Raw genomic sequence first — 16,208 nt, 5'->3', positions numbered from 1 at the left:
TAACCTTTTGTTCAGTCATTATACTAACTTCCCTTTGACAACAAGCTTTGTTGCATCTACCACACAAACAAAATGCAAAATAATCAACTCAGACGTTCTTTTTTTTCCAAAAGGTATGATTTTTTTTTTTATTTATTCATGTAAAGAGTAACTATAGACAATGCGTAACAGACTCAAACAGCTGTTTAATACTTAAAAATGTAAACATATAATAACAATATAGAGCACGAGAAGAGAAAAATCACCACAGTAATTCAGTCCTGCATGTCTCTCTTTATCTCAATCACGTGGAAGCCGTCCATCTCGATTTCAAGTTTCAAACAGATGTTTTAATGCAGTGGTGTAGCTTCATTTCGTCTGAATTATACCTGTGTTCCAGTGCAGAGAATTGTTAAAACGTACCAAATCCCTACGAATACGTCTTTGGACACAACAGGCTATGAAGTCTATAAAGTGCTCACATTTCACTGAGGGTTTTGGTGCGTTCCAAGATCTGATGTGACACAAGAGAACCCATAATGACAATCCGTCCTCAGTTGAAACCCTGGATGCGGTTTCCTGGACTATAAAGCATTACAAGCACAACTCTAATTCACGTGGTCCCTGTTTCTGTCTAGTCTGGCATGTCGACTTGTCCGTGAAACATAAATTTAGTCAGAAGCGTCTCAACCCCACGTCTAAAAATGTGAGTAACCAACAGTGCAGTTAACGTGGCAGCTTATCGATGTGGACAAACGGAAAGATTAGAATTTTGGCAACATGACTAGAAGATAACTTAAAAAAAAAAAAGAACGGATGTTGACTGAATGAGGGAGCACACATTTTGACACAATGTGTGCTTTTTTAGTTTCGAGCTGCTGACTGCGGATGAAGGCCTGGAATGAAAGCACAACTTTACAAAACAGTTGCCTCCTCCACGTTATGCTGGTGGATCAAAGATATATATATATATTCAGCTCCATTTGGCACAGATACGGTTTGTTCACTCCACTGGTAACATTATTTTTTTTTTTTGTACATAACATCGGTGCTGGCTCAGGTCTTGAACGCTCCCGTCGTGCCCTCACATGTATAAAAGCACGCGTCACTGGAAAAGCCACCATCTTTAGAGCTACAGTTTGATCTGCAGAAGCATTTCCATCTGACTCATCTCACCGCCAACAATCCCATTTTGATACAGATTGCTTTTTTTTTTTGATTAACAACAGAATTATGGATTTAGACTCCACATATACACGATGTGCCAGTAATCCCACAATATTGAAGCACGACTCGAGCCCTTTTACAAGCTGATCTTACGGCATGCTTCGGTGCACACACAGAAGTGCTGATAGTACAGGTGTGTGTGTGGCCCGGTGGAAAGCATGCAAGTATATATTTCCAAGGAACTTTCAAAAACCTGTCCAAATTCTTTGAGCGACATTCAGCCTTCTCTTGAAGTCCCAACTGCCAGTTTGCGATGGTCATCCTTCCGTCCACTCTGATAAGCCTTCAGTTCGTTTAGAGCGAAGCAGGGCGAGTCAAAAACAAGCCAGGACGGCAGACTGCACGTCTTGTACAGACATCAAGCAACCACAAGATTTTTTTTGTTGTCGTTTTGTTTTTGACAATGAAAGACAATTAAAAAAACAGTCACGTTTCATTGACCCTCTTCACAAAAAGCCCCCTTTTTTTGTGCTTTGATGGTATCCGTCTTATACATTCCTGGGCAGCCTACATACATTGTTGTTGTTTTTAATGGGGTGCTCAGATTTCTCTCTGCACCTTGATACAGTATAGGCACTGTGCTGGACAATGTCAAGGACACGAAGAACAAATATAAAAAAGACAGCTTGGTTATCAATCTTAATTATTACCCAAACAAAGAAAAGAAAAACTCCGTAGAGGTTAAGTTTGTCTATTAGAAATAAATTACCTTAGAAAACCGATTAGTACAAATTATTATGTTGCATGATTGTGACTGAAATCAATTGGATTGTAAATGCTTTTTTTTCTTTTTACCATCATTTGCATGATAAAAACAACTGTGCTTGGTAATAAAGAGAGAGCTCGAGAGAGAGAGAGAGGTCTGACCCTGAATAAAAAAAAGTAGTCGGTCCATCTTTTAACAGTTGGCAGTGAATGATCTGGATTTTTGTCTTGTTCCGTTTTACGCTGCGGTGATTTCACGATACGGAGCCGCCCGCCCACGTACACAGTCCCACTGACTACTGCAAACTACTTTCAGGAACGGGGATTCAAACCTACAGATATTTCCTTCCATCATCCCCGATGCCATGTCCATTGAGAGCCTCGCAGGGCCACTACACCTTCCAGTCGAGCGCAGCATTATAATCCCGCTGTTGCTTCAGTCTTTTCTTTCTTTCCGTCCATCTAGTGAAGGAGAAGCACCAGTCTCCAACCCTCACAGGAATATCTTCTCATCTTAAATATATTCTGGTATATTTCTTGCATTGATTTGCATTGAGTTTTCATTGCTTCAGTGTGACAATACCCGCAGTCTCTGCCTTTTCAAGAGGCTGTGCGCTGAAGTGCAGGTCCACTGAGAAATGACAACAATTAAAAAAGACTAAAAAATAGAAGTAACAAAATGAACATAGTTCGTCTCCCCTCGCTGGTTAGTGGTCCATGTTTTCTGGGGTGGGTGAAGCGAAGCGACTCCCATGATGCCATGTTGTGGAATCAGACGCAGCTCTCCTTGGTCTTGTCCGTGAGGAAAGAGTTAAGCTTGGAAATGTCCACTACCACAGCGTCCCGTTTATTCAGATGGGCCTCTTTCAAATGGTCCTCATCACTTTGGTCCTTGGCGAAATTTACAAACACCTGCGGGGGGAGGGGGGGGGGGAAGAAGAGGAAAGGGAAATTTAGACTCAGCCCGTACAGAAGTCAGGGTCCAGTTATAGTCAGAGCTTCGGGGTGCAATTGCTTACTTGGTCTAAAGTTGTCTGTGAGACGGAGTAGTCCTCTATGCTGAGGGCCTCCTTGTTCTTAGAGAGCAGGGAGAAGATGCGGGCGAGGGAGGTGAGGGAGGAGGGCAGCTGGTATTGCAGCATGTTGCGGTGTTGCTCCTTCAGCGTGCTGCCAGGCAGCTCCTGCTCGATGAACTCCATCACCGGCCGAAGGTCTGGGTCCGGGCCAGCCACCCGCAGGATGATGGTGTAGCCATCACCGAACCTGGTGAGAATGCAGCGAAGCACATTTCATTCAACAGAACCTTCTAAGCGATAGTCTGATGAAACCTGCGATTCTTTCATTTCTCATATGGGTGAGCTTTCGTGAAGTGCTATTTTGTCAAGTGTCCCCACCTGTTTTTGAGATGCTGCACACTGCCCAGACAGCGGAACCTGCCGTTGACCATGATGGCCATTCTGGTGCAAAGTGCTTCACACTCCTCCATGCTGAAAAAAAACAACAAAAAAAAAAAACACACACACGGGAACACACCAGGATGAGGTCAGTCATGTTGAGGTAACCACGTCAATTAACAACAAAAATATATAGTTCCATTAATTGAGAAGGTGTAGTTCAGATGGCAAGTCTAACCTGTGAGAGGTCAGGACTACAGATCGTCCCTCTTTGATGATGCTCAGGATTGCGTTCCACAGGGCACGACGGGCTTTAGGATCCATGCCTGTTGTCGGTTCATCCTGTGAACAGGAAGCAACAGATACTCAGCTGCTGCTACAATGTACTTTCACACTGCTGCCCTGCTTTACGCAAAATAAGCCAGAAGTATGTTGTGTACGTGTGAACATGTTCTACTGACCAGAAAGACTACAGGTGGTCCTCCTATGAGAGCGATGGCAGTAGACAGTTTCCTCATGTTTCCTCCGCTGTAGCTGCCCGCTGACTTGTCCACATACTTGACCAAACCCAGCTTCCGGATGCCCCACTCTGCCACCTAGTGGACAAGATACAGTTTTCATGTCAACCATTTTCTTTTTCTTTTGTACATGCATATTGACTGACATATAATAGAGTCGGTTTGTTTATTTGTATAGACCTTTATATCCCACTTAACTTCAGAAAAACATGACTCCAAAAGTAGAGTTATTATATTATATATAAAAGACCAACACAATAAGTTTAATACATCATGTCATAGTAAATCATGTAGGCCCAAACATGTGTTTGTTACTGACCTCACAGACTTCCTTCTCAGGCACTCCTCTCAGGATGGCGTAAAACTCAAGGTGCTCTCTGCCGGTCAGCAGGTCGTTGATGGCATCAAACTGAGGACAGTAGCCCATGTTCTGATGCACCTCATCGATCTCTGTCGTTACACTGAGGTGAGATAAACATGAGTGGAATTAAGTTCCATAGAAAGCAAAAATATACAGTTTTAACTAAATGTAGCCTTGTAGTTTACATTTTTTTTTAAGAATTTGCTTATTATTGCAATATTTATTTCAAGTGCCTTTAAATTGCATCATTGATCCTAAGACCATATCATTGTGACTTCTGCTATTTGCCAGACTAGAATAATATATTCATTCTAACACAGATGAGTGGATGTATTGTATATTTTGAGGAGGCATGTGTCTTACCTCTTGCCAGCCAGGTAAGCCTCTCCGCCGGTGACCAGAGAGTCTCCTGTCAGCATTTTAAAGGTGCTGGTTTTGCCTGCCCCGTTCACGCCCAGCAAACCGAAGCACTGCAGGAGAAGAGAAACACCGTATGTTTATTTTCACGTATAATAATACACACTTTCTTTACTACATTCATTGCATCTACTGTATCATCCTCTTACAAAACACATTCCTAAACAAAACACAAACGTTTTTTAACTGTACTAAAGAAAGCCCCGTGTTTTGCTGGTTTAGAATCCCGTCTGCTGCACGCTGTCTGTATCGTACCTCTCCAGGCGGGATGCCAACACACAGTCGGTCCACTGCCGGCTTCTGTTTCCTCTTGTAGATCTTGGTGAGCTCTCTGAGCTCCAGGATGTCGGACTGTCCTCCTCCGCTCAGGATCCTCTGTCGCTCTCTGGCCACGTCCTCATCTTCTTCTCCAATAGGCTTCAGGTGACTGGTGGAAGACCTGGAAGGTCAGCAAAGGGAGGAGAGACTTAGTTGAAGCCTTCACCCAGAGGGGATTCAAAGCCAGATCCACGTGTTTTGAGTTGTAATGTTTTAGTTACGGATACTGCGTTATAAGGAAAACTCTGGAGGAATGATTCTTTTTTTGTGTATTGAAGGTTTTACCCACCTGGCCTTGAAGAAGAAGTGGTACTGAATGAGGACGGTGATGGTGAAGAAGATCACGCCCTCTATGGCCATTGCAAACAGGTTCTTTCCCACCATGTCCCAGGCCAGAGGGGAGCGGAACCGGTTTTCACCTACAGAGACACGACCACAACCAGAGAATATTTAGAAAATGTAGATCACGTCCCTTGTCAAAACAAATCGGGATACATTTGGGGTAGTGGGTAAAAGAGGTCTGCTGTAATTACCGAATCTCTCCAAAGCGTCTGACATTGCCTGATTCTTCACCATGTCAATCAGTCCTCTGCCCAGACAGAAGTGAGGGAAGATGAGGAACACGTTCTTCAGGATGTCGTTGATGCCACCGATTTCCTTAAAAAGGAACAAAGTGAATATCAACAGTTAATATTCAATCATTCATTTCTAAGTTTGCATTCAAAAGCCTCTCTCTCTCTTCACACTCTTGAATCAACAAACAATCTGTTGCTACTCTAGCTAACTGAATCAAAATGACTTGGAGACATTATTTACATTGCTTCCAAACAGCTCCAGCACAAAAGTGGCGACGCTGCCGTTGATCCCGATCAGGATGTTAACGCTGGTCAGAACCACGTAGGCCGTGCTGGGGATCTTGAAGAAGAACGAGGCCGGGTACATCAGAGGGGTGATCGACCATCTGGAGGGAGCAACAAAGATCATGGTTGATTAGCCGAGGTTAGAGAATTAGAGAAAGTAAGAGCCAAAACAAACTGAGCGTGTGTCAAATATACCCGTAGAGCAGCAGCAGCAGCGCCAGCACGGGCAGATTGGTTGAGGAGACGTACGCGTCTTGTTGGAAACACATGAAGATAATGATGACCAGTGTGGCTGGGACGATGTAGTTACACTGCAAGAGAGGAAGAGAAAGAGGGTGAACAATAGTATTACACTCTATCAAGACAATAATGTAATATTTAGACTTTCATCACTAATATTTAATCTAAACTGAGGAGGAGACAATGGGGCTCAGGGTCCAGCTGGACTGAAATGTCTTACCATATCCCAGACAAAGTTGGCCAGCCAATAGAGTAAGGGCTGCACTCCGCTGATGAACTGCAAGTGTTTGGCCTTGTTCACTCTCTCCTGGATGAGGAAGACCACAAAACTGGCCGGGACAAAGGACATGGCGAAGATCACGCAGATGGAAACCAGCACATCTACTGACGTCGTCATCCTGGGAACAGAGCGAAGGGAGGCGTGAGAATGACAGGCGGGCGATGTCTCCTCGAGAAGGCCAAAGAAATGTTGTCACTTTATACGTGCACTCCCTCGATACTCACAATGCGACCTGTGACAGCTGCTCCTTGGTGAGGTTGAGCGGGTGATTGGAGGCGGTGATGCCAAACTTCGTGGGGTCTTGGTCGTCTTGCAGGCTCGCCCGCAGGATGCCGTTGTTCATCACATTGAGGAAAGAACCGATGCTGTGCCAGCCTTTGTTGTTGAACCAGATCTGGAAATAGAGAGGCGTGTAAGTTTCTGTAACCTCAGAGGAAATACAAAGCAGCCTGGAAGTACATTTCTGTGATCAGCTGTGTGTCATAAGTCTGCATGAGACTAAACATTACATTATGTCTTGAGTCTTGTGTTGTTGTATAACCAGTGTGTGTGTGTGTGTGTGTGTGTGTGTGTGTGTGTGTTTGCTAACCTTGACATTATTCTTGGTGTCCAACCCTTGTATAAAAATGGAGAGACTGTGAAAGAAACGATCTGCTGCAGTTCCCTGGAGGGTGAGAGAGGGAGAAAGTCTTCTTTAGCACACGGGTGAACTCTCACTGTTCAAACCAGAAATATAAGTCTAGCCCCACTACAGTAGTAGTAGTAGTTAGTATAAAAATGTCCCACATTATTGTTTGCTGGTGCCGATTAGTTTAGTGCAGTGTGTAAAACAGTAACGTAATGAAATGTCTTACTCTCTCCAGATGGAAACGCCTCCTCAGTTGAGCGATCGCCTCATCGACGTCGTCCGTGTGGGACATGAGCTGAGAACTCATGGCGCCCAGCGAGAATCCACCGTATCTGTGTAGATCACAATTATTTTAATACCGGCGAAGGACACAGCAGAGAGGCACTCGGTTCAATGTTATCGACCGATTAGCTGAAGACGGATCGTGTCTGATAGTGTACCTGAACTCGTTGACCCAAAGCTTGTTCTTCAGGCTGAAAGAGAAGGAAAAAGAAAAGAAATGAAACGTAATACAATGAATCAAGAATTAGAACTAATTCAAGTGCGCAAAAACAAATGGAAGTTGAGTGTTACCTCTTGCCAATGATCTGAGCGTAGGTTTTAACCAGATAGTCAGAGATGTTTCGGCCAGTCAAATTCTGAAGAGTGTCTGTCTCGCTGATTTTCATCTGTATACACAAAAAGAAAAAGAAAAAAATTAACATTTGGTTTTTTTGTGTGTGTATTTAGGCTTTGCCTTTGTAATTTTAGATCTATAAAAACTTCAGTTTTGACTTTTTAAATGTTTGATGTCGCCAACCTGAGGTGGTGGAAGTCCCCCAGCGCCAGCAGGACACTCGGGAAGCATCCTCTTGCGTCCTCCACAGCTGCACTCACACATGGGAGAGGGGTTCTCCAAGGACCAGTTGCCGTTGTCGAACATGTCCCTCACACTTTGAGAGACTTGCGTGACCGACCACTCATCCTCTGCTGCTGTGCAGGGAGTGTCCCTGGAGCACAGAGATAGAAGTCAGATCTCCATTTGAATGCGTATGTATAAACTACCACATTTGTGTTTTTGCTAAAACTGCGATCAGATCAACTGTAGATCTTAAGTGTTTTTATTTTCCTTAATCAACGTTTTCTTTTGGTCTTAAAACTCACGGTATGGGTTGTCCTTCCATGCAGTGTGTTCCAAATCCTGGGTTTTCTGTCAGAGCTCCCAGTAGTTTGTTGATGTGAGGGTCCTCAGGTAAGTCATTACTACAAACACACAGACAACACGTTGCCTTTAATATCACAAATCATCACACACAAATGATGTTTAACAATCAGCTGTCCAGCCATTGTGTTAAGACTGAAGACAGGTGCACTATATTAATAATAGATTGACATTTAGAATAGTTTTATTATTCATTTCTGACACCATAACTCTCTACTTTCACTGAGCTTAAAACACATCAGGTAGGTCACATGCCTAACCCTTAGTGCAGTTAGGTAACCTTCTACAATTTTAATGAGTTATGCACTTTGTAGATGGAAATAACACATTTCTTTGGACTAAGAAAAGAGAATGCTCTGATTCAGGTGAGTTGAAGATTAAAAAGTCGCTAAATGTAAATAATGAGCAGAAACCTTTTTTTATCTGGAGACACATTGATAGAAAGGAGGACAATGTCATTTTCCCAGACATAAAGAATGGTATCTCACCTGATGAAGGCAAACTGTTCCCCATACATGCTGTGATCCAGAGTCAGACTTGGGTACTTTCCAAACGGAGGGACGATCAGGCTGAACACCAGGGCAATGCACACAAACACCGCCGGAAGAACAATCTGAAAAATCACATCATGACCATTCATTACAACTGACACACCTCAGAAGTACTGCTTCCCTCTTACATTGACAACCTGTTTATTGACAGTGTGTGCAATGAAAATAGCATCAGTATACCTGAGCAAAGAAGCCTTTCCTGGAGCGCCGAGCATAGAGGAATCGTTTCCAGAGTAGTGCAACAAACTGCTGTCTCTTCAGACTCCAGCCTTTGACCTGGTACGAGCCTTTGCCATCTGTTCCACTGAGCCAGTCGGTCTCTCGGGATTCTGGACATAGACGACACAATAGACATGAGCAAACTCATCTTGTCTGTGTCCCGATTCTGTAATATTGCTAATAGGTTGTCCGCAATTGCAATTTCACTGGCACAAAGCAACTGATTTGTATGCTTTGCAACATAAGTCTAGCTTTCTTCAAAGAGAAACTGCACTTTTTCTCTACTCAAATCTGGGATGTGAATGGAGAAATGTCTTTACATATTTTTGGTGAAATACACCTTCAGGTGCAAACAAAGGGCAAAAGCGATGATGGCAACAATACGGTTGCTATCATTGCACTGCATGCTGGGTAGTGCAGTTCTACCTTCAGAGTCGTTGAAGTCAAAGTCGTCCTCAGTGAAGGGCTTCAGGCAGCTCTGGTGGTCTCCGAATGCATGATGGCGACGAGTCCTGGTCGGCACGACTCCATCTGCAGCCACACGAGGGTCAACATGTTACTATTGAGGTTCAAGTCTTCTGTTTTGTATGAATATAACCCCCACAATATTCCAGTAACCTAAAAGCAAGTACCGATGCTGCTAATAGACGTTTAAAACAGGGGCGTAACAATGCGTTTTTTAATACAGATGTGAAGTGTTTAAGTGCTGTGAATCTTTAAAATGCATCATAAATCTCACCTGAGAGCTCAACAGCGTCTACTCCACTGTCCTCAGCCACTTTCAAGAAAATCTGCAGAGTTGGAAGACACATGCTTTAAACATTGGCAGAAGCATACAAACCATCTGATTTTTGTATGTTTCATTCTACTTTCGACAGTGTTTAATATGAAAGGCCCACTTAGACCAGCTGCTCCTTACCTCCTCCAGGGTGGTATCAGATATTCCATAGCTGGATATTCCCAGGTCGGTAAGTCGGTCATCCAGCTCGTGGAAGAGCTCGACAAAGGCTCCGTCTTTAGCTGACTGGTAGGGCAAGACATAGGTGAGTTCATGGCCAACGTCCTCAACCAGGCGAGCCTCGTGGACATGCTTGAATATCAGGTTTGAGATGAGGGACACATCTGTAGTGAAGAAAGGATGAGAGATTGGTGAGAGGGAATGATAAAACATCAACATCTTATATGCCTTTCTAAGTTCATTGTACAGGAATAAACATGTGTGCCTTTAAAGTAGCCAACTGAATGTCTGTTCTCACCAATAGTGGTGGTTTCACTCTCTGGTTCGCTGCCCAGACCAGCATCTGAACTGCTCTGTGATACGCTGTCCTCCTGAACCAAAGACAAAGACGGTAAAGAGTTACCTTTTTAAGTTAACAATACTATAAAGGGAGACAACTTCTCTTGTATCTTTTAAAGACCTGTGTTCTCTGTAACGTCTCTCTAACCTTCTCGGCCTTCTTGATGTAGGACACGGTGCTGGCAGAATTCCTGCAGGACTGAAGTGTCAAGTCATAGTCTCTCTTGACCAGGGTCAGGTAGTAGCCCGTGCCCAGCTGGGTCTTCAGGAAGAGCGAGGAGCCCACGCAGCACAGCTTTCCGTGGGAAATGATGGCGATGCGGTCACCCAGGATGTCGGCCTCGTCCATGTGATGAGTGGACAGGATGATGGTGCGGCCTGATGAGGAACAGAGGGACACATTCAAATTACAAACTCCAGAATTACACAGTTATTGAAAGTAATTTGTAACTGTTACCGACTATCAGTTGTACTTACCTTGTCTGTATTTAAGCAGCAGGTCCCAGATGCCTCTGCGTGCGTAGGGATCGACCCCAGCAGTAGGTTCATCCAGGATCACAACTTTTGAGCCCCCAACAAAAGCCAGGGCCACTGACAGTTTCCTCTGCGTCCCTCCTACAAACACAACAGGGAGTTAAGACCATTTTTCAACATGAAAATCTCCCTGTATAACAGGACTTGTGAAACAACTAAAAGGTAAAGAAATTTAAAACAATCAAACTGACCGGAGAGGGTGCTGGTGCGGGCATGTCGTTTGTCAGGCAGTCCGACATCGTTCACAATTTGTTCCATCTCAGCCTTCACCTTCTCCTCCGACAGCCCCTTCAGACGGCCGTAGAACCAGATGTGTTCCTCCACCGTCAGCCTGGATTACAGCAAAGCAACCAATCAAACAACAATGCTACAAGCGTGCAAAGAATTCAGTCTTCGTTGCTGCTGTATACGTACATGCTGAAAAGTACGTTGTGCTGGGGGCAGACGCCCAGATTCTGCCGGATGGTGCTGAGTTCACTGCGGATGTCCTTGCCGTGGATGTAGGCTGTGCCAGATGTGGGTGGGAACAACCCCGTCAGGATTGACCTATGAGAGAGCAGGGAGGCACACAACAATCACCATTAACAGCTGAACCAACCGAGTAGATTTTAAAGTCTTTCAACTAGTTTCTAGATGAACTGCAGACAATGCGTGTATAATCTTACATGGTTGTTGTCTTGCCAGCTCCATTGTGGCCGAGGAAGGAGGTTATCTGTCCCTTATAGAACTTCAGGGACAGTCCGTCTACAGCCAGCTTTTTTCCATGGCTGTAGACCTTCACCAGATTCTCGATGTAAACACCTGGCTCGATGTGGCTCGGCTCCTCCTCAATACAAACAGCTGTGGGAAAAAAAAAGGATTTAATAAAAGGACAAAAGCTGAGGTTTCACTGGACACATAAAGGGAAGGATCATCCATCTGCATTTGAAACTTGAGACAATTTTCGCTGATGGTTTTATATCTGAAAATTCCTTCCAAAACAAAAAGAGAAATAAAGAGCAATGAGTTTTTTTTGTACCGTCAGCGTTGCCCTTCTTCGACAGAGGGGTGGAGATGTTTGTGTTTTCTTTCTCTCCGCACCAGTACGACTTAGTGAAAGGGAAGTACCAAGGCCTGGGGATCCCATACTGACCTGGAATAGTGACATTTTTCAGTACTGTCCATCAAAACAACCCTGACTATTTAACCGCACATCATCGATTAAGCACTTTACGGAAAAAATACCACAACCGTAAACCACATCCACGACTCACCAGGGAACACAGATTCGATGTACCAGGTCATCATTCCGTAGAGCACAGCGTCAAACAGCATGAGGGAGATAGAGGTGGTCAGGTTGTAGCTGTCCTCCTCCAAAGGGCTGGCCAGCAGGTTCGACCACTGGATACCCACCCCTTGCTCCTCAAACAGGGCAAAGTACTCACAGCCAAAACCAAACGCCACAGGAGACAGCAGACTCTGTGAGAAGAACAAAGAAGCCGGAGTTTAGCGGAGACAGAAAAACAACTGCTCAACACATGCTGTATGTATTCAAACGAGCATTATTCAATTTCTTCCACACACACACCACGGTAAGTTTTCCTCCGAAGCCAATGTAGTCTTGCCAGGCGACACACAGCACGTAGGGCAGGTAGAGCGTGAAGTATATGATGCCACCGCAGGCAGCTGCCAAGTTGGCACGAGAGAACAGAGTGCTGATAAGGAAACACTGCATGATGGTTACAATGCCGAAGGATGCCAGGAAGAAAAACACCACGCCTGGGTCACTGTAAGGCAGCAGGTTTCCCATCTGAACAGGGTGGCAGGGGGGGGAGAGAAAAAGTGATTATCAAGTTAAAATGTGCAAACATCAGCCCGGATCAGTGAGAGTATGTTCACTTGTATTTCTACAATTTGCTGACATTCCTGCAGGATGACAAAGAGTGTTCCCGTGTGTATGTGCGTGTCTGTGGCAACACCAACCTTCAATAACACCACCAACAAGCCGGCGCTGATCAGGAGCGGGATCAAGCTGCTGATGAACCAGCTGAGCCACAGGGTGCCGTTGTTCAGCCCCATGATCCTCATGGTCTCTTTGAGCCGCGCCTCCTTCTCGTACACCACGCCCTTGATGATAATGGCTACCGAGTACATCCACGCCAGGGTCATGAAGAGAGGCATGGACCGACTCATCACTCGCAGGAACCTGGAAAAAAATAAGAAGTAAAAATTGGTTATGCAGGTTTTAAAACTAACTTGACAGTGTACGTTGCGATTATACTCTTGCACATTGGTCACTTACATGTCGTCAACATAGCAGGGGTAGGGCATCTGCTGAATGTAGACGCCTGTCTTCTCCTTGGTGCCAGTGATGGCTCGGATGATTCCGTGCTCGATGACGTCCTGCAGGTAAGAAAATCCGCCCCAGATGTACCGAAGGTCCTCGAAGGGGTCTGCCCTGGGACCGGGGTCCCAATAGCTGCAAAGCAAAATAACAATCTGTTAACAAAAGATCTGCAAAGGGTCTGTAATTCAACAATAGCTAGGGCGCAGCTTCTCACCCGTCTTTAATCTTGTTTGTCCTCTCCACATTATCGATGTCCATGCGGATCTTATAGTTGACGTTGGGAGGCAAGTCGGTGCTGTTGCTATGGGCGATGTCAGGAAACACGATTCCGGCCCAGAACTTCTGGTTGTTCAGGAGACCCAAGGACTTGTTGACCAGCCTCTCCTCATTAGCTACCGGCTCCAGCTTGTCCAGGTTCACACACTGAAAGGGGGAGAGAGGGGTTACGCCATGTTTGACTAGGAATGAAGTCGCATTTGCATGAGCTGTTTTGGGGTCTAACTGGTACATGAAGGTCTTTGTCACACAGTTAAAGAAGGATGGAAAAAGAACACGTGTAATGACTTCTTTCCTGAGAGAGAAAGAAGTAAATTAGTCTCAAGCTTTATCTCCACGACAGCTGAATCTCTTAATTGTGTTTTGTTTAAGTTGCTCTGAATAAGAGAATCTCTTGAGTAGCAGACCCTTTTGGGTGTCCGACTTTTAATAGGTCGCAACAAAAAAAATATCATTAAAATCCTGCTCACACAGTCAAATGCTCTCCTCACAAATATTGCTCAGTAGCCGATAACAACAACGAACTCTTAACCCTGTTACACAAACTCACCGAGTAACCACAACAGAGTTGTTTAGCTCTCACATAGCTGACATAAGCTAAATACAAGTTAAATAATTAGTCTGACACCTAATTGACCTCAAGTTATGGTTTAAAATTCCTTCTTTTTAATGAATTGTCTGTGTCGTCGGTCTTTGGACTGAAAACCATCATCACTCATTCAGCAAATCTGATCATCATAGATCACATCGTTATATATCAGGAGGAACACCACACGGCTGTTAGTCCATTGACCAGTGAACCGTGATGTTTATTTCGGACTCTCAATGAAGAACTTAGATACATAGAAGTCAACAACTCACTCGGGGACAAACATTGATTTACATTTGGCAGGAGTTTAGGGGTGGTTGTTGATCGCTTAAGGCTTGGCTCTGGCATACTAACTCAGCATGACAATGATTCAATTTGGTGAGGGAAGGAAGGGGAAAGAACATTTGATTTCAAGGCTTTTAATAGTTGCGCCGACTTCTAAATGCAGTTCAAAGTGAATAAAGAAAACAGTGGAATAATGGAAGATTTTGTAATGCGACGACCTATTTGGGCAATTAGCATTTAACCTATTTCCCCACTAGGTTTTGACCTAAATAGAAGATATTGGGTAACAGCTAGTTTACAGACACAACTTAAGACCCATACAAGTATGGAAAACAATGACGGCTACACTGTAATATAGTCTGAACTCGTCACGTGAAAACATCACAACACGCTCTACTATCCGTTTCTTTGAAGTCAAGCGTGGTTTAGTATTTTACGCACTGAATACGTTTCCTGTAAAAACGGACTTGCCATCATTGCACACACACACACTGCTTTAGCAGAACATGTCAGTGGTGTTGCGTTGGTGTGATGCATCCTGCACTAACACACTAACCTCCATGAAGCGGGAGATGGTCTGGATGGCCAGGTCGGTTTCGTTGAAGACGTCTCTCCAGGTGTAAGCGGATCCTGCGGGTCTTTGGTCCTCTGAGACCTTCATCAGGAAGGCCGACACATCCGACACACGCCACTCAGTCTCGCTGAGCTGGGCATTAAAGAACGCAGCACTGGCGTTATTCTGGAGCATCGTCTGCAAAGAGGAAGGTTTGTATTGTTTATTATAGAGAGTCAATGTACAATTACTTAGAAGTAACGATAAAGAAGAGCTAAAACATTAAAGAGGATACAGATAAACATCTACTGATTCCCTAAACAACAAAGCAGAACAAAATAGAACTCTGCTTTAATTGTATAAAACTAATTAATGGTTATTTAGAGGTCTGGGGCTCTTTATATACAGTTCATGGTCTTAGCAAAAATCCTATTTGTGAAGGTATTTTACAGTACCACCTTTCGCCACTAGGTGGAAGTGGTACTTATGTAATTTACATCGGACACACAGAGTTGTGGCAAGCTGTGAAAAAAAAAACAGACACATTTCCAGCTAGGAAGAGCCATGTTATGAACTATATGCCATCTGATACAGACTTTTTAAATGGTTCATTCTATTAGAGTGACTGTAATTTTATACCCGTAGATCTATTTGTAGATCAAGCAGTCCTGCGTACAAGAAATCAACACTTTGTGTGCTTGTCCCTGCGTGATGTGACCGACAGATTGTTTAAATGAGGACGACCCGGGTTTGCTTGTTAGTTTCACACTGGTGCCAGAGACATATTTTAATATCACGCTGAAAAATCCCTCCATGCTTTGTTTTAATTAATCGAGTTTCATGGTTGACCTGAACCTGTTGGCCCTTTCAGCTGACTTGTCTGTCTGCACTCTCTTGTTAGCCTCACTTTTACATTTACCCAAAAGACACCAGTTAGTATGAAAAGTAGATTACTCTTGGCCTCGGTCCCCTTTCTCCACACAGTACGTTTATCAACCCGTGAAGAACCCGCAAGAGGATAATATCTGACATAAAGGGTCAGATTTTTGTTAATATAGTCATAACATGGCCTCATACTCCAGCAGCCTGGTTGGTGCACTCTACAGAAGCTTCAGTATGGTCCTTCACATCAACACATACTTATATTGCACTTAGATACACGGATTACCGTCTTAAACCCCCTCATGTAAACAGGAAGAGGACTGAGAACACAGCTCTGATGTGTGTGTGTGTGTGTTGGCATTGCGTCCCACTCACCCTGACCATGTCCATTTCCTCGCCATTCTCTAAGAAGTTCCAGACTTTGGGCCTCATCTCCTCCCACATTCCTCCAAGGTCCCTCAGCACGCCGAACTCCTGGAAGGTCTTATTAACCTGCAAAACACACAAACACGCTCAGCCTTAGTCAATGGGGGTTCACTCGTGATTCTGATAGAGGTTCACATGAGAT

General features: G+C 44.3%; 1 protein-coding gene across 1 annotated transcript in view; it reads right to left on the bottom strand.

The window, feature by feature from the left end:
- Positions 1 to 95: 95 nt before the first annotated feature.
- The window catches only part of LOC142948361 (phospholipid-transporting ATPase ABCA1-like), a 35,825-nt gene continuing 19,712 nt past the window's right edge, over positions 96 to 16,208 (bottom strand). The window contains exons 11-49 of the mRNA XM_076090346.1: positions 16,016 to 16,132; positions 14,762 to 14,956; positions 13,270 to 13,478; positions 13,011 to 13,187; positions 12,692 to 12,914; positions 12,297 to 12,518; positions 11,983 to 12,187; positions 11,748 to 11,861; positions 11,395 to 11,569; positions 11,144 to 11,275; positions 10,921 to 11,060; positions 10,673 to 10,810; positions 10,344 to 10,573; positions 10,155 to 10,227; positions 9,818 to 10,020; positions 9,638 to 9,689; positions 9,325 to 9,429; positions 8,860 to 9,008; positions 8,617 to 8,741; positions 8,071 to 8,169; positions 7,727 to 7,916; positions 7,501 to 7,595; positions 7,368 to 7,400; positions 7,154 to 7,259; positions 6,889 to 6,963; positions 6,524 to 6,693; positions 6,240 to 6,417; positions 5,975 to 6,090; positions 5,736 to 5,880; positions 5,453 to 5,576; positions 5,209 to 5,338; positions 4,857 to 5,040; positions 4,548 to 4,654; positions 4,143 to 4,284; positions 3,767 to 3,901; positions 3,544 to 3,647; positions 3,306 to 3,398; positions 2,931 to 3,174; positions 96 to 2,823 (exon numbers count right to left, since the gene is read on the bottom strand). Coding sequence (XP_075946461.1) covers positions 2,683 to 2,823; positions 2,931 to 3,174; positions 3,306 to 3,398; positions 3,544 to 3,647; positions 3,767 to 3,901; positions 4,143 to 4,284; positions 4,548 to 4,654; positions 4,857 to 5,040; positions 5,209 to 5,338; positions 5,453 to 5,576; positions 5,736 to 5,880; positions 5,975 to 6,090; positions 6,240 to 6,417; positions 6,524 to 6,693; positions 6,889 to 6,963; positions 7,154 to 7,259; positions 7,368 to 7,400; positions 7,501 to 7,595; positions 7,727 to 7,916; positions 8,071 to 8,169; positions 8,617 to 8,741; positions 8,860 to 9,008; positions 9,325 to 9,429; positions 9,638 to 9,689; positions 9,818 to 10,020; positions 10,155 to 10,227; positions 10,344 to 10,573; positions 10,673 to 10,810; positions 10,921 to 11,060; positions 11,144 to 11,275; positions 11,395 to 11,569; positions 11,748 to 11,861; positions 11,983 to 12,187; positions 12,297 to 12,518; positions 12,692 to 12,914; positions 13,011 to 13,187; positions 13,270 to 13,478; positions 14,762 to 14,956; positions 16,016 to 16,132 — 5,595 coding nt within the window. The 3' untranslated portion in view covers positions 96 to 2,682. The remainder of the gene's footprint in view (positions 2,824 to 2,930; positions 3,175 to 3,305; positions 3,399 to 3,543; positions 3,648 to 3,766; positions 3,902 to 4,142; positions 4,285 to 4,547; positions 4,655 to 4,856; positions 5,041 to 5,208; positions 5,339 to 5,452; positions 5,577 to 5,735; positions 5,881 to 5,974; positions 6,091 to 6,239; positions 6,418 to 6,523; positions 6,694 to 6,888; positions 6,964 to 7,153; positions 7,260 to 7,367; positions 7,401 to 7,500; positions 7,596 to 7,726; positions 7,917 to 8,070; positions 8,170 to 8,616; positions 8,742 to 8,859; positions 9,009 to 9,324; positions 9,430 to 9,637; positions 9,690 to 9,817; positions 10,021 to 10,154; positions 10,228 to 10,343; positions 10,574 to 10,672; positions 10,811 to 10,920; positions 11,061 to 11,143; positions 11,276 to 11,394; positions 11,570 to 11,747; positions 11,862 to 11,982; positions 12,188 to 12,296; positions 12,519 to 12,691; positions 12,915 to 13,010; positions 13,188 to 13,269; positions 13,479 to 14,761; positions 14,957 to 16,015; positions 16,133 to 16,208) is intronic.

This window comes from Anarhichas minor, unplaced genomic scaffold (assembly GCF_050575085.1).
Source record: "Anarhichas minor isolate MPS153535 unplaced genomic scaffold, ASM5057508v1 ptg000012l, whole genome shotgun sequence".
NCBI classification, from domain to species: domain Eukaryota; kingdom Metazoa; phylum Chordata; class Actinopteri; order Perciformes; family Anarhichadidae; genus Anarhichas; species Anarhichas minor.
The sequence above is the reverse complement of the archived record's forward strand: the minus strand, read 5'-3'. Positions and strand labels throughout refer to the sequence as shown.